We start from the raw sequence: 22,738 nt of genomic DNA, 5'->3' as shown, positions 1-22,738 counted from the left end.
AAATCGGGAGTTGGCCAATTTAGGTGGCTACATAGGCACCCTCCATAGCAGGCTGCCCCTCTCAGGCCTCAAACGTGGCACTATCAGCTAGCCCTTTCCACAGGACCACGCACTGTCTCCCATCCCTGCCTGCGACTGCTCCACTGCTCCAATCTATCCTGCCCCCGGACAACCTGTGTGTCACACCCAGGACCCACATCACACGGCAGCTACGCTCCCAGCAAGCACACACTTCCCTGCCTCACCCCCATGTGTAGGACCTGCCCACACACTAAGCCTGCTGGCAGGATAACACTCACTGTGGAAACAGGACACAGGTTGCGGCAGCCGCTGGAACCCCTGTTCGGATGGACAGACGGATGGACGGACACACATGGAGGTCTGGCTACCAGCAGTTCTGCTGCCCTGTCCCACCTCTCCATAATCTCCCCTCCCCCCCCCCCCCCCACCCCCTCCTAGCCCAAGCCATTCCAGTACCTCAAGGAGGTAGCTCCATTCGATTCTGTCAAAAGCCTTCGCTAGCATTGGGGGCAGGGTGCCCACTGCCAGTGAGTCCGCGAACATGTCCCTTAGGTGTGGGGTCAGGACTGATGCAAATTTTTTGTAGAAGGCTGCCAGGAACCCGTTGGGTTCCAGTGCCTTCCCTGTCTGCATGGAGCTGATGCTCTCCATGATTTCTCCCAGGTCTATTGGTGCTTCCAGCTTCCCCCATCTGTCTTTCCCCCACCACCGGTAGTTCCAGTGTGTCTAGGAACTGTTTCATTCCCACATCCCCGTCGGGCCTACCCGTTATTTAATTCTGTGATTGTATTAAATTGGTTACTTGTTATTATCTCACTGATCATCAGAGGATATTTCTAATTTCCATTCATCTCATCCTGAAGACCGCCGGCAAATTACTTTTGACCTCTCAACTTGCGTTTTTAAAAAAAATTTCAATTAAAGTTACCATGCTCCTGAAGTGTCGCTTCACAAACTTGCCCTCAGCAGCATCTCTATAAATCCACACTGTACCTTTTCATTTTTCTCCTATCCTTCCTATAATGTAAAAATCTTAAACGTGCAACAAGAGCTTATCTTATTCATTCCTTCTAATGCATTACCTCATATTTTTCTACACTGAGCACCATTTCCTCTGCCAATTCGGTTTGCTTATTGCTAACCTCTTGCAGTCTTTTGAATCTATATGCAAAGAAAATGTATCATGTAAGAAATGTCCAGCTCACAAAATTGTATTTTGTTCTCCCAGTAAAAGGATTGAACATAGCTGCACTTCACCCAGTTGTCTGGAATGGCTGTGAGGGACAGAAAGCCTTTCATTACAATGCTATGCGACATATCTAACCCCTCTAATATTGCTTCAATAAACAATCTTCTTTCAAAAAAAATAAATAACTTGCCGAATACATCGTCCTTTGCAAGTGCGTAAAGAATTCTGGAAGCTCCAATCAGATTGCTCATCGAAGCTGATAAAGTTGAAGAGTAGATTCCAATTAAGACAAAGGGATGCCAGACATTAATTTCTTTGAGGAAGTCGTAATCCTTTTGAAGCAGCAATCTTAAAACAATGAGAAAGAAAATCATACTCGGATGCATGGGTGGAACTCAATCCTGAATACTAAGTAAACAATCTTGTCTTTGTGAAATACAAAGTTATAAACTACAGTCGGTAGGAAAATGCCTGGCACATAAACTTGGATTTAGACAACTTCCAGACAGATCTGTAGAGAGGTATAGATTTGGACACAATCAAGGATACAGGGAATGAATGTCTGGGCGGCACGGCAGTGCAGTGCATAGCACTGCTGTCTCACGACGCCAGGGGCCTGTATTCGATTCCAACCTTGGGCAACTGTCTGTGTGGAGTTTGCAGTTTCTCCCCAGCGTGGATTTCTTCGGAGTGCGCCGGTTTCCTCCCACTGTCCAAAGATGTGCAGGTTAGGTGGATTGGCCATACTAGATTGCTCCTTCGTATGCAAAGATGTGCAGGTTAGATGGGGTTACGGTTGGGGGGGGGGGTGGGCCAAGGTAGGGCGCTCTTTCAGAGGGTTGGCACAGACTCAATGGGCCGAATGACCTCCTTCTGCACTGTACAAATTCTACACTCTATGGAAACTTGATCCAGAGCTCGAGATAGCTCATGAGAAATTTCGCTCTGCTGTTGCACAGATTGCTTTGAACAATAATTTTCTTCCTTATGCCTCGCCTTTAAGAAGTATAATTGCACAGAATGCCCAGCATCTTTTATATCTTACTCACGTGATCATTGCTCAGAAGCGATCCACAGCAGAAACTGCAAGCAGACCACATCTAGTTTGTCCTAACCCAACCTCCACACGATTCAGCAAGTGGGATTGGTGGGGGAACCAGCAACAGGAACATCAGTCGTTTGTTTTCCTTTGCTAACTTTGGGTTCTAAGGCCAATTGTGTCCCTCCCAGCTATCACTCCAACTGCCATTAGATCAATCAACAGACCAAGCAAAAACATGAACCTGATAGCTCCTGGTCTATATGGATTAGCTGTTGCTGCCATAAGAGCCATCCATCTAGGCAACTAATCACCTAATGTAGTAACAAACTTAAATTTTGACTGAATAAAATTATCATGCAGCAGTAAATCATACTATGTATGAGCAATGATGTTTATAAATCATCTAATCTTGGCATCATAAACTACTTTCAGATTAAATATATGGTGTGCATGGTCCAACACTATATGGTTAGTAAATGCAGCTCGGTTACTTTACTTTAGAAAACCTTTCACGATGGAATATTTAAAAAGTAAACACTCCAATCCTAACCAGAATGCCTTAACAAGCCATCAAAAGAGCTTAAAATAATTGCATCTTCCAACTTCAGTTCTAAAATGTTACAGGTCAGCATTTCTAAGTGCAGCTAATAAAACTAATGAGGCACACAAGGCGCATCCAGGAAAGTGGAAGTGTGCCATTCAATTTTCATTATCCTATTTGTGCATCTAAAATTTCATGTATCCAGTCTCCCGCGTGGCATGCATACTTATGAACAAAAGGTTTCCATGACAGGCCATCTAAAAGATGATTCACAATTATTGTACACATTCAGGCTGCACGTGTCCCTTGAATTGGTTTTCCAACAGGACTATTGCTTGAAGCAAAATATAATTTAAAATAAAAACTAAAAAAAAAACTCCAATGTTCCTTTGTTTAACAAAATAGATTCCATACATCACTTTGTGGTTTTATTTATTGCACAAGACATTTTTCAGGCAGAATGCTTCCTGCAGAAAATAAATGTCTGCTGCAAGAGTTGTAGACAATATAATGACCGCGACTCAAAGCAACATTTTTCAGTCCTTTTGCACAACCTTGCAACCTACTTTCCCACAAAACATTATTTTGGTTAATGCTTTCTAACCTCCGCATAACTAACTAGCTCTGCAAAAAAACAATGGCATTTATATTCAGGGACAAGGTGGAAGTTTTGCCAAAAAGCTGTCTCGTGCATTTGCCCATGTAACCTTTCAGCTACCAAAAGAAAAACAATTGGGTGTGAAGTGCTGGGTGTGAAGTGCTTTATGATATTGAGAATGTGAAAGATCACTAAATTAATGCAAGCAGCGCTTACTCTCTTTTTTTAAAATAGATTGCGAAGCAAAGTGATACAGTGAAATACAAAATATTTGTTTTCTTTCTTTAAATTAAGGGGAATTTAATGTGGCCAATTTACCTATCCTGCACATCTTTGGATTGTGGGGGTGAGACCCACGCAGATAGGGGGAGAACGTGCAAACTCCACAAAGACAGTGACCCGGGGCTAGGATCAAACCCGGGTCCTCGGCACCATGAAGCATCAATGCTAACCACTGCGCCACCGTTCTTTGTGCGGAAACAGGAGAAAGGAAATAAACTGCAAGTTACACTTGGACCTACAATAATGAAGCAAAATGAAGACAGCACCAAGTGAATGTAATAGGTCACTAACACATTTGCACTACACTATGTTGGGCAATGATCGCCTCCAACAAGGAAAAGCCCAGAAATCGCTCTTTGATCTTCAATTGTAGGACGGTGGTAAGGATCCTTTATTCCCTACATCATGGAAGAGGTCATCACTGACTGGAAGTTTCGCTAACCAAGTCATATCAAACATGTGGCACAGAAAGCAGAACAGAGCCTGCCTTTGAGATATGTGGCTCATCTCCTTTCCTCTCAAATTACCTTCATGTCTACAAGGTTCAAGCAAAATGTGTGGTGCACTCACCATTCACCTTGATGGGTGCAGCATGAATATAAACACTAGAAAAGAATAATCTATTTGGTCAGCACCCCCATCTCCGGACTCAATATCTTCTCCCCTCTTTTGCTGGTGCACGGTGGTGCAGTAAATAGTATGCAATAGGATGCACTAAAGCAACTCACCCAACCTCCCAGTCCCACAATCTCTCGCAACCTGAAGAACAAGGGGAGCAACATCAGAATATAATCAACAACAAATTCTGCTCCAAGTCACATATCATCCAAACTTGGACATTAATGGCAGCTCCTTTATTTTGTTGAGCCAAACCTTACCACTCACCACCATCAGGGTATGGACGGATGGCAGTACCTTCTGACAGTAACTAGGGATGGCAGATAATAAACTTGCACTAGTGTCCCCCATAAAATAAAAGATTCTGCTTCATCAACAGAGGTTTTATAGTATAAAATGCTACTTGGTGCAGTGTATCAATAAATTGTAGAACTTCCAACAAAATGAAAGAAAGAAACTAGTTCCCAGTTTGCACGGAATTGATGTTTCTTTATTCTTAATTGTAAAACGTAACAGTGTAAGCGGACCTTAAAGATGGACTGTACTACTTAGATAGAAAGTTAAGAACGGTTGGGTGAGATCTTGCTCAGAAAATAACAGCATATTTGTGATGCACTCTGGTTAGTGATGTGCAAGACAGTATCTTGCCCTTAGCCACTCAGTTTTAATAAAAAAGTATATTTATTGAGATTTTACAATTTCAAATCAGAGGCAGCAAAGTCACAAAATAATATCATACATAAGGCGAGCAAGATAATTTTTTTTTTTTTTTAAAAAGGCCCAATAAACATGGGCATAAAATGGAACAGGCGAACAACACCACAATTGGCTCGGTACAACCACTGGCCAAAACTGAATATTTCTGCAATCCCACCAAAGTACAGGATAAAGTCTTAAAAAACAGGACATGGCAGGACGGTGTGCATCCTCTCACGCCGCGCTCCTTGTAGCCAAATCGGGAGCACACCAACACACTCTTCTCCAGCAGTACCATAGATATCAGCAACCCAACAGAGGCGTTGCTTTCGGATACAAGACCCAACTGTACCCATGCAAAAGCCAAGAACAGAAACATCATATCCAGCACTACAAACAAAACAAAGCAAGAACCCCAGCTCTAAGATGATGGTGCAAGCGCACCCAATATGCAGCCTCACCCCCATCCACTCCCGGAACTGAATCATACAGCCAAAGAAAGGACCTGCAGCAACAGGTCCAAGTAATACTCAGACCCACGGTCTCCCATAGAAGAAGAGAGAAAAAGGCCAGAGCTACCAGGTCTGACCCTCCGGATAACACCCACAAAGCCCACAACTAAAGAAAGGATAATTATTCCGGTCCTTGCCAAAAGGGTGTCGCTGTCTCAGGGAGAAGGGGGCTGTCAAGACGCACCTCAAAAGAACACGCTGGGAGGGAGAGCGCGCCCTCCTCCCGGCACCAGGCAACACATCTGGGCCAATGAACGATAAAAGCGAAAGGAAACAAAAAAGAAAAGAATCCTGAAACGGATTAATGCTAACTGGGGGGGGGCTACTCTCAAATCACAGCAAGGAAGAACTAACCCTACCAACCTCAAACATCCAGCCCTCTCACGGCTCAGTTCCAGTCATCTTCCCACTAGGAGGGTGAACATAACACCCTCCCGCAACCATCAGAATTAAAACACTATGAGGCATGATTACTTTTTGGATTAAAAACTATGCACAAATACCATTTTCCATATTCGACTAAACATGAACTTGCTGAATCAGGATTACCAATGGTACAGGCCATCATACCCATATGACCTGTAGGAAAAAACAACATCAAGCAAACAATAACAGGGACCAATGTCCAGGATAACAACTGAATTGCAGGGCAGCCCTCAGGATAAAGGCATCGTCCCGGATGCATGAGAAAAGCAAAAGCCAAGGATAGAGCAGGATCAACAATCACTCTCTAGGATCTTCCAAGGATTTTGACGATTGAAGCACGAAACACCATTACGTCCACCATGCCATCTCTCCAACACCCAGGGCGCCCACAGCATAGGCCCCGGCCAGGAGGGGGGTTGACCCGACTGGTCTGGCCATCTCCAATCATCACGATGAGTATTAGGAACAGGACAATAAAGGACCAGTAATAGGTCAGCCAAACCAACCCCCAAAGACAGGATACGACATGCCCCAGTTTCCATGTCGAGATTACGAAACATGGGAACCAATCTTCAAACTCACTCGGGAACTCTTCCACTACCTCTCGCCAGGGACTGTCTCAGTGGTGTGCCCCTCTCGGTCCCCCTTTCCCTCTCCCAAGCACAGTAACACAGTGGTTAGCACTGTTGCTTCACAGCACCAGGGACCCGGGTTCGATTCCCGGTTTGGGTCTGTGCGGAGTCTGCATGTTCTCCGTGTCTGCATGGGTTTCCTCCGGGTGCTCCGGTTTCCTCCCACAAGTCCTGAAAGACGTCCTTGTTAGGTGAATTGGACATTCCGAATTCTCCCTCAGTGTACACGAACAGGCGCCGTAGTGTGGTGACTAGGGGATTTTCACAGTAACTTCATTGTAGTGTTAATGTAAGTCTACTCGTGACACTAATAAAGATTTTTATTATTATATTATATTTATTATAATAATAATTATAATAATTATTAAGGATGGACGACAAGCCATGCAGCAGTAACTCAACAGTCGAGACGGGCCTCCACCAAGTAAGGTACTCTGTCAAGTACAAGAACCTCCTTGTGCACCTGAGTAAAAAGGACCTAAAACCTCATAGCCAAGAATCCCAGCCAGGACAACATCGCTGTTGGCAGCCATCATTCAACACACACAGCACTGTCAAGGTGGGAGCCAGCTTAATAGCAACTGTGCCACGAAAGCTGGGGCCCATTCCAGCCGCCACAGACAAACAAGGATTTAAGCATTTTGACCCTCTTATGGACTGATCTGATCCCTTTACACGCTTTCTCTACCAAGTAGTACTACACTCCTGTGTGCGTCTATGTTTTTACATTTTATGTATGCCCCATTATGTATTTTCTTTTCATGTACAGAATGATCTGTCGAGCTGCACGCAGGACAATACTTTTCACTGTACCTTGGTACACGAGACAATAAACAAATCCAATCCAATCTTGCACGAACACCGACCAAACACTTGTTGGAGCCAAGCCAGGCACCACAAGAAAAGGCAAATATGAAATGTGCGACAGGATAAAAAGATGAGCAGAGCCAGTACCCTTGAAAACGCAGCTGCTGCCACGCTCACATCACCCCACCAGCCATTATTTCTAACAACCCGCTGGATTTGCACATTGACTGCCTATTAAACTTGCAGCAGATAATGGAGTTTGGTACGGTGCTAATTGTATCAAGGTGATAATTGTTAATGCAATGCCGAACATTCCCACTGCCTCGAATCAGATCAATTTCAATCTTGGAGACTCATCCCTTTAGTTGCTAAATTGTTCTTGGAGATTATTAAAACGTCAGATTATAAATTTAAATAATTTCTTATTTTTCCCCCTCTCGTCAACCACTTTGTTTCCTGGGTCTTATTTCTCTTTCTGCAACTGATTTGATTCTAATTTACTCTCATTCTCAGTTGTTCCTCTTTGTTTCCCCCTCGATTCTTAAATCTCATTGGTTAAGAAGGTACGTTACTGGTTCCAGATGTTCCATTATCAGCTCACACTTCCAGGAAATTATGACAATTTATAAAAACTGAATGGTGCCGAAAATTCTAACTAATGATGCGTGTCACAAGATGCCTTTCTCTAATAAAATCTCCCACAGCATCCGTCCATCTACAAAATATGATGGACACGAGCAAACCAATCTATTTCAGATGGGATGTCGTCACATGATGAACCTTTGCTGATGGCTGTAGAGGTCAATTCTTGAGAGATGGATTCTGCCTCGTGCCACGCATGAAGCTACCATCGAGTGTCATTGTGGGTTGCTCTTTTCAGCGTTGGCTTCTGCTCCAAGTCACTGGAGCCACTGTTGGTACGCCAGCCCACAGGAGGTGTCACCATTTTACGGTCATCAGCCAATGACGCCCAGGTGCAATAATCTATGTTTAGGGCCTTCATGTCACGCATGCAAACATTCATGAAGTGAAGCTTTGGGGGCTCTGGCTCCAATTATTTCACCATACAGAGTCCTCGGGTATGTGACTGTCTTCCAACCTGCGGTCTTATCCGAGCCGACAAAATCTGCCATTGTTCCATGAGTGGTGACAAATTTTGGAGCTCTGGGTTTGACAGGACTGCTGCATTTGAGATACCCTAATGCACCACAGAGAATGAAGATGGAAATTGTTGAGCTTCCTTTCTTGATAAGTCATCCATGTTTCACAGCCATCTGGCAAGATGCTGGGAACACAGCACAGGCCTCGTAAATCATCAGCATGGTCTCAAGGGCCAAAAGGATGTTATTCTGTGTGTTTTGAGACTCAGCTAAAGGTTTTTTCCTAAACATGTATGAAGATCTGAACCAAGGCACAGGTCATCTATCACCGTGTTCCTGACATCAACAAGACCTGAACCTATTTCGTGATTTTAAAATTATCTGCATGAACTGTTTTCTAGTACCGAGAGGGGGAGAGCACAGGCAAAGCAGAGAGAGACAGACACAAACACAGACACACAGACACACACCAGAGAGAGAGCGAAAGCGAGAATCAGAGCTGAGAGAGATAGAACAGAGCAAGAGACAGTTGAAAGAACTTCAGGCTGGAGAAGCTAAATACAGGCAAATAAATCTGCAGCACTTAGACGTACAAGTATCTTGAGAAATTATCTAGCCCATGTAAAGCTACAATGGGTGAATCTACTCAGAGTAGAATATCCAGGAGGGAACAGTGTGTTCACCACTCGACTGACACCATTGTCCAAGACAAGTGAGGTAGTTAACCCTACTACACCCATTCAGAAGGATGAGGTCAAAAAAATTTCTGAAATCATCATTAAAACTATGACAAATATGAGTAACACAATGAAACATGTCAATATCAGTAACACACTGACATACATATGAGAAATGAGTAAGTATATCCAATCACCAAGATTGGTTGCAACTTGCAACATCAATAATAGGCGTTTATCGTATAATGCTGGAAAATTGTCAAACCACTGCTACAACGGACTCGCTCTCTCTCTCCCCCTTCCCACCACCCCCCTCTCCCCCATTTAAGGCCAAAAATGTTAATAAGTCACAAACCATTAAAATGCGCCTGAATTTCTGCAAATTTCTACTTTAACAATGAGGACATTCACCGAATGCCAACTTACTGCTTTGCAATAAAGCTATAATAGACTTGCACCTGTTTAATTTGCATTCACAATTCACCTAAACTAAAAATGCAGCATTTGGCACTGAAATGTTTGTTTGTGCCATTTGGAATGAGGTTTGTTCTAAAAGTTAATAAAGGGGTCAGTTAAAATCTTTATGAAAGACCTGAAAGAAATTGTACACAACAAACCACGACTATACCTCTGAGATAAGTACAGTTTGCATTAGAAAAAAAAACCAGCAATGCTTGCTGCCCTTCAAGGCCGTGAGAAAGAATTGGGTTATTAAAGAGATTTAGGAGTAAGGTTCGACTGTATTCATTCTGACTGTACTTCTTTAAATTGAAAATTGTTTCTTTCTTTATAATAGTTTGTTTGACTGAGAACAGGAAATCTGTACGCCCCCTGACATTTGCACCACCAACCAACAAAACAGATGAAAAAACGGAACCACATTTATACAAGCGGGGATACTTTTCAAAATTACCCAAAAAAACTATGCAGAAAAGCAGATGGAAGTAAAACAAACAATGCTGCCACAACCTTTAATAACTGAGATTAATTACATTCAAGAGGCATTTAGAGTTTGTGTCATAGGCAAAGGCAGAGGGAGAGTGACAAAGCGAGAGAGCGAGGCAGAGAGCCAGGCATTTAGAGCTTGTGTCATAGAGGCCGAAAGAGAGAGAGAAAGCGAGAGAGCGAATGAGAGAGAGCGAGGCAGGGAGCCAGGTATTTTGAGTTTGTGTCATAGACAGAGGCAGAGTGAGAGAGCGAAAGCGAGAGAGCAAGTGAGAGAGCGCGAGGCAGAGAGCCAGGCATTTAGAGCTCGTGTCATAGAGGCCGAAACAGTGAGGGAAAGCGAGAGAGCGAGGCAGAGAGCCAGGTATTTTGAGTTTGTGTCATAGACAGAGGCAGAGTGAGAGAGTGAAAGCGAGAGAGCAAGTGAGAGAGGCAGAGAGCCAGGCATTTAGAGTTTGTGTCATAGAAAGAGATATAAAGTGAGAAAGACAGGGAGGGGTTGGGGACAAGGAGGGAGGTAGGCCTTCCACTCCCTCTTGCAGAGAGGGGCAGGGAAGGGGGGAGGGGGGAGTTGGCAGGGAGCCTGGGGTGGGGAAAAGGAAGTTGCTTTTCAGCCAAATGAAATGCAAAGATGTAGTAGATGTTAGTACATGGAACCAGCATATCAGACTCAGTCTGGACAGGAAGACTGTGGTCAAAATATCCCAAGGTGAGGCATGATCTCATTTTATTTCTGCAATTGAAATCAATACCTATTTGTCTGAAATGACACTGATGGATTTCTTCTTTAATTTATTTTTCATAAAATTGAAGACAGTAGCTTGGTGTGCAAAGCACGAACTGATAGTAATCACCGGTACAATGGTGCAGGAGCCATCACATTTCAAAATCTCCGGGGTTGGGGGGGGGATGCAAAATCCATCAGCACTAGATTATAAATTAAATCAATGCAACTTTAATTTGCTGCTCTTCCCGGTGCTGCTTCATTCAGTGCCCCCCCCCCCCCCCCCCCCTCCTCCAGTAGTAACATTATGCAACCAAGGCTTACATATTTATCTGACAGTAAAACAAAAGTAACCTGCTGCTGGAGCTCGCTTAATTATTTAACTAACCATTTGCTGCACGGTAATCAACAGCTTTTGCACAACACAACAGCATAAATAACTTCTGATAGAAAGCCTACTTTTGTGTAAGCTGATTCAGATCCATTTTTGCCTCCGTAGGCCCAATAGAAATGAAATGTTCCAGATGTGTGTTTTTTTTTTTAAAAAAAGTCTGCCACATTTAAACTCGAAGATAATTAATATTTTCAACCCCCCCCCACCCAAACAAGATAGAAGCTCCCCTTTCACCTGGTCTGCCTGTTCCGTTCAATGCATACCCCACGCCCTCCGCCCCCTGCTAATCCCTCCCTGCCCAAGACGCGGTCTCGGGGGTCCACTGGACATTCTTTTTCTTCCTGCTTGCGATCCAGTCAGTGCCCAGCAATGTGTACTGGGTGTTTCCGGGTCCGATGGAGCGGCCAGCCAAATCGGATTGCCCAGCAGCTCCAGACTACGGACTTCGTCCCAGGGAGGTGTGGGGAGCCCACCTGCAGCGTTTTATGGCACGGAGGGGGTCAGCTCATCCCTCCTCAGTTGAATAAGTAGATATCGGAGCATTAGTTAAACAGTCGTTCAAAACAAAAAAAGGGGCACTATTACAACAAAGTTTTTACCTCAAAAATGAATCGGAATTATTTTGTACAATGAAGGAATTTGATTTTCAAATTCATTAGCAATAAACGGTTTTACTATCATTCATCAACTGTTGTCTCTAGCACAGTACAACAATCTCTCACATCTACCCTTGACTAAATCTCCAATTACTTATTACACAGTTAGCCTCAGTCATAACCAAAGCCCTTGCACGATTTGGAGGCCAACCTCAAGAGTGTACTGCCAAAATTCCACCAGCACATCTCCTGTCCCACCCGGGGCGACAACACTCTTGACCACTGCTACTCAAAAATCAAGGGCGCCTACCGTTCCATCCCCCGACCACACTTTGGGAAATCAGACCATAAGGCGGTGCTCCTTCTCCCGGCATACAAGCAGAAACTCAAGCGGGAGAATCCAGCTAAGAAGGTTGTGCAGTGCTGGTCCGAGGAGACAGAAGAGCTCTTACGTCACTGCTTAGAGACAGTGGACTGGTCCATATTTAAGAACTCAGCGATCAATTTAAATGAGTATGCCACCACCATCACAGACTTCATCAGCAAATGTGAGGACGACTGCGTGCCAAAGAAAGCAGTATGTGCGTTCCCCAACCGGAAACCATGGCTCAATCGCGAGATTGACTCCCTACTGAAGGACAGATCTGAGGCGTTCAAGACAGACGACCCTGACCTATACAAGAAATCCAGGTACGACCTCCTCAAAGCCATCCGAGAGGCCAAGAGAGAATATCAAACCAAGATAGAGTCACAGACAGATTCTCGGCAGTTGTGGCAAGGACTAAACAACATAACGGGCTACAAAGCAAAGCCGAACAGTATCTCTGGCAGCAGCGCACCCCTCCCCGATGAACTCAATGCATTCTATGCTCGGTTCGAGCAGGTAACCAACAATCCGCCGTCGAGTGCCCCAGCAGCCCATAATTCACCCATACCCACCATCACAGCTTACGAAGTCAGATTGGCCTTCCTGAAAGTGAACCCTCGGAAGGCGACGGGCCCGGACGGGATCCCTGGTCGTGCACGCAGAGCCTGCGCGGACCAGCTGGCAGAGGTATTCACGGACATCTTTAACCTGTCCCTACTTCACTCCGAGGTCCCCACCTGCTTCAAGAAGACCACCATCATACCGGTACCAAAGAAGAACCAGGCAACGTGCCTCAATGACTACCGTCCAGTGGCCCTGACTTCAGTCGTAATGAAGTGCTTCGAGAGGTTGATCATGAAGCGCATCACCTCCATACTCCCAGAACACCTTGATCCACTGCAATTCGCACACCGTTGCAACCGGTCCACATCAGACGCCATTTCCCTGGCCCTACACTCATCCCTAGAGCATCTCGAAAACAAGGACTCCTACATCAGACTCCTATTTATTGACTACAGCTCCGCCTTCAACACCATAATCCCAGCCAAGCTCATATCAAAGCTCCAAAACCTAGGACTTGGCTCCCCAATCTGCAACTGGATCCTCGATTTTCTGACCAACAGACCACAATCAGTAAGAATGAACAACAACACCTCCTCCACAATAGTCGTCAACACCGGCGCCCCACAAGGCTGCGTACTTATCCCCCTATTCTACTTCTTGTACATACACAACTGCGTGGCAAAACTTGGTTCCAACTCCATCTACAAGTTTGCTGACGATACGACCATAGTGGGCCGGATCTCGAATAACGTCGAGTCCGAATACAGGTGGGAGATAGAGAACCTAGTGGAGTGGTGTAGCAACAACAATCTCTCCCTCAAAACTAAAGAGCTGGTCATTGGCTTCAGGAAGCAAAGTACTGTACACACCCCTGTCAGTATCAAGGGGGCCGAGGTAGAGATGGTTAGCAGTTTCAAATTCCTAGGGGTGCACATCTCCAAAAATCTGTTCTGGCCCACCCACGTCGACGCTACCACCAAGAAAGCACAACAGCGCCTATACTTCCTCAGGAAACTAAGGAAATTCGGCATGTCCACATTAACTCTTACCAACTTTTACAGATGCACCACAGAAAGCATCCTATCGGGCTGCATCACAGCCTGGTATGGCAACTGCTCGGCCCAGGAGCAAGAAACTTCAGAGAGTCGTGAACACCGCCCAGTCCATCACACAAACCTGCCTCCCATCCATTGACTCCATCTACACCTCCCGCTGCCTGGGGAAAATGGGCAGCATAATCAAAGATCCCTCCCACCCGGCTTACTCACTCTTCCAACTTCTTCCATCGGGCAGGAGATACAGAAGTCTGAGAACACGCACGCACAGACTCAAAAACAGCTTCTTCCCCACTGTCACCAGACTCCTAAATGACCCTCTTATGGACTGACCTCATTAACACTAACACCCTGTAGGCTTCATCCGATGCCAGTGCTTATGTAGTTACATTGTATATGTTGTGTTGCCCTATTATGTATTTCCTTTTATTCCCTTTTCTTCCCATGTACTTAATGATCTGTTGAGCTGCTCGCAGAAAAATACTTTTCACTGTACCTCGGTACACGTGACAATAAACAAATCCAATCCAATTAACTGAACAACTCGTTCCCGTGTCAAGTAAACTAATTTTCTCAATATTTATCCCATTTGCAGCTACCATTTAATTGCAAAATGAGTAGATCTTGTTGTCAGATGAAGTAGAATCAGAGCGCGACAAAGACAGGAATTTGGAGCACGAGTGGGCCATTCGGTTCTGACATTTAATAAGATAATTGGATTTTGGCCTCAAATCCACATTCTGCCTACCCCAGATAATATTTGACTCCCTGGTTCATCAAGAACACATCGAGCTGCCGTAAAAATATTAACATATCCTGCCTCCACTGCTCTCTGGGGAAGAGAATACTAAAGACTCCTACACAAAATGTTTGGAGGTAATCTATTTTTGAAGGAAGGACAACTTTAACAAGGCATTCTGAAATATTTACCAGAACAAAGTCTAGTTATGAAAGATGTGCACAATTTAGTCCAACATTCTGAATTGATAATCAGGCTGTGCTGGGATTTGAACCCACGGTCTGCTCTTAACTAGGGTGGCATTTTAACCAACTAAGAGAAAATAAATCTGTTTCGGTCCCGCTTTGCTACAATGGTGCTGCTAAAATTAGTAAGTACGATCTGACAGCCACGACAAGCATGGCTACAGTATGACATAGATTGGGACCGGAATATTGAAGGGTATGTGACATTCAGGAAGGACAGGAAGTTAGGAAAAGGTGCAGCCGTGGCTGTGTTGATTAATTATAGCATTAGAACATTAGAGAGGGGTGACCCAAGTTCAGGAAACCAGGATTTAGAAGCAGTTTGGGTTGAGATGAGAAATGATAAAGGCAAGAAACCACTTGTGCAAATGTAATAAAGGCCGCCTAATTGTAACTGCAGGGTAGGACAGAGCATAAAAGAAGAGATAATGGGAGCTTGTCAGAAAGGTACAGTGATAATCATGGGGGAATTTTACTCCACGTTTAGATTAGAAAAATTAGATGGACAAAAGGTAGCATAGAAGAGTTCACAATGTTTTCAGAATTGTTTCTTAGAACAGCACATTCTGGAGCCAGCCAGAGGACAGGCTATGCCAGAACTAGTATTGTGCAATAGTGGAGGCTATGGATAAAAGGGAACACGTGAATAAACTATACTTGAATTTGCAGAAGCTCACATCAAAGGTTAAAATGTTAATTAAAAGCCCATGGCATATAGGCAGTAATATATTAGCATGGTTAGGAGATCGGCTGGCTAACAGAGTTGGCATAAAAAGGTATTTTCCTAGTTGGCACGATGTGATGGATGGTATGCCCACAGGGATCAGTGCTGAAGCCTCACATATTTATATAAACAACTTGGATGAGGTGACTGATGACACAATGATAGGTAGAAAAGTAAATTGTGAAGACTCAAGAAGGCTACAAACGGTCACAGAGAGGTTAAGTGAGTGGGCAAAAGGGCAACATGGTGGCGTAGTGGTTAGTGCTGCTGGACGCAGCACAGAGGTCCCAGGTTCAATCCCGGCTCTGGGTCACTTGTCTGTGTGGAGTTTGCACATTTTTCCCGTGTTTGCGTGGGTTTGCTCCCTTAAGCCATAAGCCAACGATGTGCAGAGTAGGTGGATTGGCCGTGCTAAATTGCCCCTCAATTGGAAAAATGAATTGGGTACTCTAATTTTTTTTTTTTTTTTAATTATAAAGTGAGTGGGCAAAAATCTGGCAAATTGACTATAACATGGGAAAATGTGTAATTGTCCATTTTGGCACGAAGAATAAAAAAGCTCATTATCTAAATGGTGAGGGATTGCAGAACTCAAGTGCAGAGGGACCTGGGTGCCCGAGAGCATAAATCAATAAAAGACTCGTATACAGGTACAGCAAGTAATTAGGAAAGTTAATTGAATGTTGTCATTTATTTTGAGAGGAATTGATTTTGAAGTAGGGAGGTTAAGGTTCAGTTGTACAGGGCATTGGTGAGACCACATCTGGAGTATTGTGTACAGAATTGGTCTCATTAATTAAGGAACGATGTAAATGCATTAAAAGCAGTTCAGAGAAGGTTTACTCGACTAATACCAAGAATGGGCAGGTTATCTAATGAGAGGTTAGGTTTGTATCCACTAGAGTTGAGAAGATTGAAACCTCTAGGATCCCAAGGGGATAGATGCAGAGAGGATGTTTATTTTTGTTGGAGAATCTAGAACTAGGGATCACGGTTTAAAAATAAGAGGTCACTCACTTAAGATGGAGATGAGAAGAATTTTTTCCTCAGAGGACAGGGAGTCTCTGGAATTCTCTTCGGCAAAAGGCAGTGGAAGCAGAGTGAATATTTGTAAAACAGAGCTAGCTAGATCCTTGATTATCAAAGGGATGAAAGATTATCAGGGATAGACAAGAATGTGGGGTTGAGGTCACAATCAGATCAGCCATTATCTTATTGAATGGTAGAACAGGCTCAAGGGGCTAAGTGGCCTAATCCTGCTCCTAATTCATATGTTGAATGTTAGCCCAGCAATTTCCTATGCAGCGAGTTGTGAATCTGCACTTGGATTATGTTAGGTAGGAGAGAAAGAATGAATTGTTCCACAGTAAAGGAGGGGAAGCTGGGATGAGTCATCTTGAACAACTTTTATTGGCACCCAATTACAGAACTCTACTGAGGAAAGGGTTGAAAACATCAATTATTTGGTAGGGGAAAATAATACATGGGGTTTCTTGGTAGTACAGAACGTGGATGTTGTTGAAAAGGAAGACGTGTTGCCGAGCTTGGGGTTCCTGTTGCTTTCTCCATGACAACCCCTCAGCCAATCAGAGTCAACTTGCAAACCAACCAATCAACACCCTTTTCACCTGTAGTTTAAATTGTTGTGATTGTTTGAAATTTGGTATTTTTGTGTTTGTCCTGATGAGTACAAGACAAAAAGCTTCGGCAACATGTCTCTCTTTGCAGCAACATAGAGTCTGTAAAAGGGAAGCGAATATTCAACACAATGGCAATTAAAACTTTACCTTTACATTAGCCTCTAGCATTATGTAAACCAAATTCTACTGTCTCGGGAAAGAACAAATGTGCAAAGGAAAGAAGATTCATCTTGTATGCCCTCTGCTGGTCAGACCAAATAATACAATGCATCCAAAACAGAAATCTGTGCTCTCATTGCAAAGGACAACAAAGCCATTTAAAGTCACCAGCAAAACTTTCAGATTCTGGATTGTTTATGCAAGACAGAAAGTAAAATTCATGCATCTTTTTCTTGAATTGCAAACTTGACAGAGGAATGTTATGCAAAATGGCAAGGCAAATACAATAGTTATTAATTAGAACTTTCAACCCTCAATGGCACCTCAAGTTCACACCAAAAATGTTTAGCAGAAATGTATCATTATTTAGGGCTCCTGATACATGGGTAGCATTAATAGCATAGTGAAAATACATTGAGCCTTCAAAATATTTTATTTTCTATGAAGCTATTGTAGAGAGAAAGGACACAATTATATTTCTGAATGGACATTACGTAGTAATCAAAAATGGGCTTCTTGGATTCTTTTAAATAAATCCATTTGGTGCCCATCACTGAAAAATTATAACTCAATATTCTTATTTATAATGGACAGCACTAACACACAAGTCAGTCAGTTTGGGTGAGGGGAAAGTGTTGCAATACTTAAGAGGCAACTGAGCAACAAGACGGGATTAATTCAGGTACACGAATGCAATACCAATTTAATAGCAAACGGAAGATGACAGCATCTCAAATGATTTTGGACCATTTACCCCACATGCTCCCTGTGCCTTTGAGTATATTTGACTTGGTAGCTATCAAGTTAACATATCTTACTATAGGTAGGACAAGAGGCAAAGAACCTCTTTTAAAGAATAATTCATCTACTGATCCCATTCCTGACCTGGATGGAATCCTCCTGGACGTTAAAAACAGCAGAGCAATATAAAGGACGTTATTCAGCAGACAAAGGTTTAAGTTCGCTTTTGGGCATGTTTAGTGAGGTACTTCGCATCGGCTGCAGCAGTGAGAATCACCCAACTTTCCAACAGCACTTTGCCATTTTATTTGGCCTGGGGGAGTTTCTTTCCGCCAAGGCCACACTCCAAGGTTTCCAAGATTGGAGTGCCAGCCCCGATTTTTACCCCCCCCCCCCCCCCCCCATGACTCCTTTCAGGCCTGCACCTGCTTTCTGGACCCCACCCCCCTTGCCGAGGCCGCTAGGGATCCTTTCTTCTACTCAAATTGGCAAGGCCTCACCGGGCCTGACCCCTGGCAGTGCCAACCTCGCACCCGGGCATCCTGGCAGTGTCAGAGTACCACCCTGTCCTCTATTGCCCTGTGAGACCCCCTCCCCCACAAACGTGCCATTACGCCTGGTTCACGTTTGTGATGACCAGTAATAAAAGGCACCCTGGCCGACGTCCGGGTATTTAAATGAGCCTAATGACTTTTTTAAACATGCGGATCTGGATCTCATCGTGTGAAGCGAGCCGGGTGATCGCAATCGACAGGGCACCCAATCCAAGACCCTCCCGGGATTCACCCAGCATGCCCGGCTCGGTGCTGAATCACGTTTATACAATAGAATTTACTGTATACCTTCATAAAAAATACATTAACTAACAAGTGAATAGATGATAGTATAAGTAAAGCACTTACAAGAGTTGCTGTATAATGCTAACTCTATACATTGGAATATAACAGTTCTCAATTCATGCTAAAACGATGGCTTTGATTACTTTCGTAATGGAAAAGTTTTTTTATTACTTCTCTCATTAACCATAGAAGTTGTCTCGCTACCTCCTCTTCGGAAGGTCAAGTCAAATGCCCTCTGAAAAGCACACGCAAATAAATGCCCCTGGAATATCAATTGGATCCAGCTAGTTATTTCAATAATAGTCGTCAATTGTGAAAACGGTCACCGACATCAACCAATCACACAGCAAGCTTGTATGTAAATTGGGTGGCTTGAGACCTACTTTGAGCAAACAACCTGAAGAGAAACTTAACCACTGTAATATTATGTTGATTTGCATTAAGACATGATTCTGGGCGAGTGAAGTTGGTTTTCAATTTCCCATGTGACATTACTGAATTCAGTAGAGGAAAAAAACCTCAATTTGTGTCACAATTTTGACTGATAATTTCAGAAAGGCCTGGCTGAAATTGCTTTCAGCCCATCCCAAATTGAAGCAATAAAATTGAACAGGGAAGAAAGGAGGAGGGATGTTGGCATGCATTTATAAAACACCTGGAAAGTAGGAAACTCAAGTTCCAGGACCCAGGACAATAAGTGGGCTGACTAGGAGAGCCCTTGCTTAACTGAACGGAGCAGAGGCGGAGAGGCATGACATTAGCAGTGAAAGCAACAGCGTTGTCAAAAGCAGCAAGGTTCCAGACAGTGTTCCAGCTTGAGACAGTGGCTTTTCCTAGGATGCAGATGGAGTCAGCACCAATGGCCTGGAGATTGTGGCAGGGGCCAAAGATGATGGCTTCAGCCTTCTCAATGTTTTGCTAGAGGAAGTTAGAGCTCTTCCAGGACCCAATGTCAGGTAATTAGCATGACACCACCAAGGCAGTGGAGGGGTATACAAGATCTGCAGTTAATAATAAGGGATGAGCAAGTAGGAGAAGCCAAGTTTGAAATCCTGGCAAAACTCTAGAGTTGCATATGTGGAAATGGGAAAGACAAGAGGTGCTTTGCTACTGATGTTCTTCCTCCAATCAGACATGAAACCAGGCTTGAACAGTACACTGAGCAAAATAAAACAAGACATCTCAAAGGCTATACAGAGATAATGCGCAGAGAAATTACATTCAGCATTTAGGGCCATTTCAGGGCTATGGTAGGGGTAGAAGCCACATTAGAGAAAGTCTTGGCATGGGACTCAATTGACAACTCAGTCAAGGACATTGCAGAAACAGCAGATTTTAGCTCGGCAAATCAGTTTGAGAGTGGTTTTCTTTAAGGGGATGTGTTCATAGAATTTACAGAGCAGAAGGAGGCCATTCGGCCCATCGAGTCTGCACCAGCTCTTGGAAAGAGCACCCTACTTAAGCCCACACATCCACTCTATTCCCATAACCCATTAACCCCAGCTAACCTTTTTTGAACTCTAAGGGTAATTTATCATGGCTAATTCACCTAATCTGCACATCTTTGGATTGTGAGAGGAAACCGGAGCACCCAGAGGAAACCCACGCAGACACGGGGAGAACGTGCGGACTCCGTACAGACAGTGACCCAAGCCGGGAATCGAACCCGGGACCCTGGAGCTGTGAAGCAACTGTGCTAACCACCGTGCTACCGTGTTGATGATGGTTTTGACAGGGAGGGAACCGCAAGTGAGGGAATAATTTTCAACATCAGCTAGCATGGGGGCCTGGACTCAAGTGGGAGTGGGATCAAGAGAATAGGAGTACATTTCATGGGCAGGTCAAATTTAGCTCTGGTGAGGGGGAGTTCAAAGAGAAAAAAAATAGAGAAATGGGGTTTCCGAAGGAAGATAGAGAGGTTGGTTTGGTGGGCAGAGGATATGCAGGAGGTAGCTGAATGGTATTGTCCTGGTATTAAAAAATGTTTACATTTGTGATTTGAATCAAGAGTTGAGAGGGCAGGTAGAGACGCTAAAGGAGATGGCTGGAATAGGGAAATGTAGCTTGAGATAATGGGCGGGATTCTCCCAATGGGAGTCGAAGTGCCGACGCCGGAGTAAAAACCGGAGTGTTTTACTCCGGTGTCGGCGCCCATTCCCAGACCCTATTCTCCCTCCTCTGTGAGGCTAGCAGTGGCGTCGCGTGATCTACGGGGGCGGGGCCTCGACGCAGCGTCAGAGACTCGGCACCGCGTAAAAGGCCGGCACCAACTAACGCATGCGCGGTGGCCGTCCTCCCCCAGGCCGCCCCGCACAAACATGGCGGATGGATCCAAGCTCGCCAGCGGAGGAAAGGAAGCTCGCCGGCTGAGAGGCCGGCCCGCCGATCGGGTGGTCCCGATTGCATACCAGGCCACTCCGGAGTCCCCCTCCACAGGCCGCCCCCCAAGCCTTCGCGACGAGTACCCGCCGGCAGCGACCAGGTGTGGACGGCGCTGGCGGGACTAGGCCTTTTACGCGCGGCCGCTTGGCCCATCCGAGCCGGAGAATCGGCGCTCGCCGTTTGCGGCGATTCTCCGAGCTGCCCAGAGCGATTCGCGCGGCGCTGGTTTCGGGGGTGGGGTGGGGGGTGGAGAATTGCGTGCGGAGGTCGGGTGGCGTGGCGCGATTCGCACAGCGCCCCAGCGACTCTCCCACCCGGCCGGGGGGGGGGGGGGGGGGGGGGGGGATACCGCCCAGTGTTTGCCTTCAGGATGAAACCAAGTAAAAAATTGCAGATAAATTTGCCACAGATTTTCATGCCTCAGCATGAAAAGTAGGACACATGATTAGAGAAATTGCGATAGTCATCTCGTGCAACAGCAAATTTATAAATTGTAACCGAAGCATCTTACTTTCAGGAAGTATTTTTTACTGTATTTAAATTGTTCAATACTGTCTTCAAAAGTATAAAAGTCTAACAGGCTGGACAGACGAGAGGTTTTTCCTGATTAGGGAATCGAGAACCAGAGGATACAAGTCTCAGGATATGGGGTTGACCATTTAGGATTGAGATGAGGAAAAAGTTCTTCAGTCAAAGGGTAGCGAACCTTCAGAATTCTCTATCACAGAAAGCTGTGGAGGCCAAGTCATTGAATGCATTCAACAAAGAGATGGATTTTGTTAAAGATTTTAATGGCATTAAAGGGGTATGGGAAAGCAGGAATATGACAATTAGATAAAGGATCAGCCATGATCATATTGAATGGCACAGCAGACTTAAAGACCTACTTCTAGTTTCTGTGTTTGTCATTAACTGTTGGATGCAGAGAGAAAACCCCATTCCAATCACTATCATCTCAAAACCATGATAATGCTGGCTATGAAAAGGTAAAAGAAACAATAAAACTGGACAGAGGATCAACCTGAACCTAGGCACTGGACATTCGACAATGGCGCATCTAAGTCAATCCCGCATAGTTTTCCTCATTTACATCTGGGGGGATAGGGAAAACTGTGCCACGACAGTCATACTCTCCGGACACCCCAACACCCCAGACTTTTCCATAACCATTCCAACTGCAGAACAGATCCACCAGAGTTAGCAGCATAGTGGTATGTAGCTGGGAGCCCTCAACATTGACTCTGGACCCAAGAAGTCTCATGGCATCAGGTCAAACATTGGCAATAAAATCTACAGGTAATTATAACTTATCTTCTTCCCTCAGACAATTAATCAGTCCTTCTCCACACTTGGAAGATGCACAGATGGTGGCAAGGACACACACTGTACTCTGGGTGGGGGATTCCAATGTCTATCACTAAGAGTAGTGTTGTGTGGATTTTTTGTCATGCTAAATTGATTGACTCAGAACAGATCTAGCATC

The 22,738-nt window shown here is 44.6% G+C and overlaps 1 protein-coding gene across 2 annotated transcripts in view; it reads right to left on the bottom strand.

Annotated features, from left to right (window-relative positions):
• Window positions 1-22,738, bottom strand: part of LOC140389768 (solute carrier family 12 member 9) — a 120,117-nt gene that overhangs the window by 72,670 nt on the left and 24,709 nt on the right. For both annotated transcript variants that reach the window (XM_072474276.1, XM_072474274.1), the window contains one exon: window positions 1,401-1,558. In XM_072474276.1, the coding sequence (XP_072330377.1) occupies window positions 1,401-1,558 (158 nt within the window). The remainder of the gene's footprint in view (window positions 1-1,400; window positions 1,559-22,738) is intronic.

This window comes from Scyliorhinus torazame, chromosome 14, assembly GCF_047496885.1.
Source record: "Scyliorhinus torazame isolate Kashiwa2021f chromosome 14, sScyTor2.1, whole genome shotgun sequence".
In the NCBI taxonomy this organism is placed as follows: domain Eukaryota; kingdom Metazoa; phylum Chordata; class Chondrichthyes; order Carcharhiniformes; family Scyliorhinidae; genus Scyliorhinus; species Scyliorhinus torazame.
The sequence above is the reverse complement of the archived record's forward strand: the minus strand, read 5'-3'. Positions and strand labels throughout refer to the sequence as shown.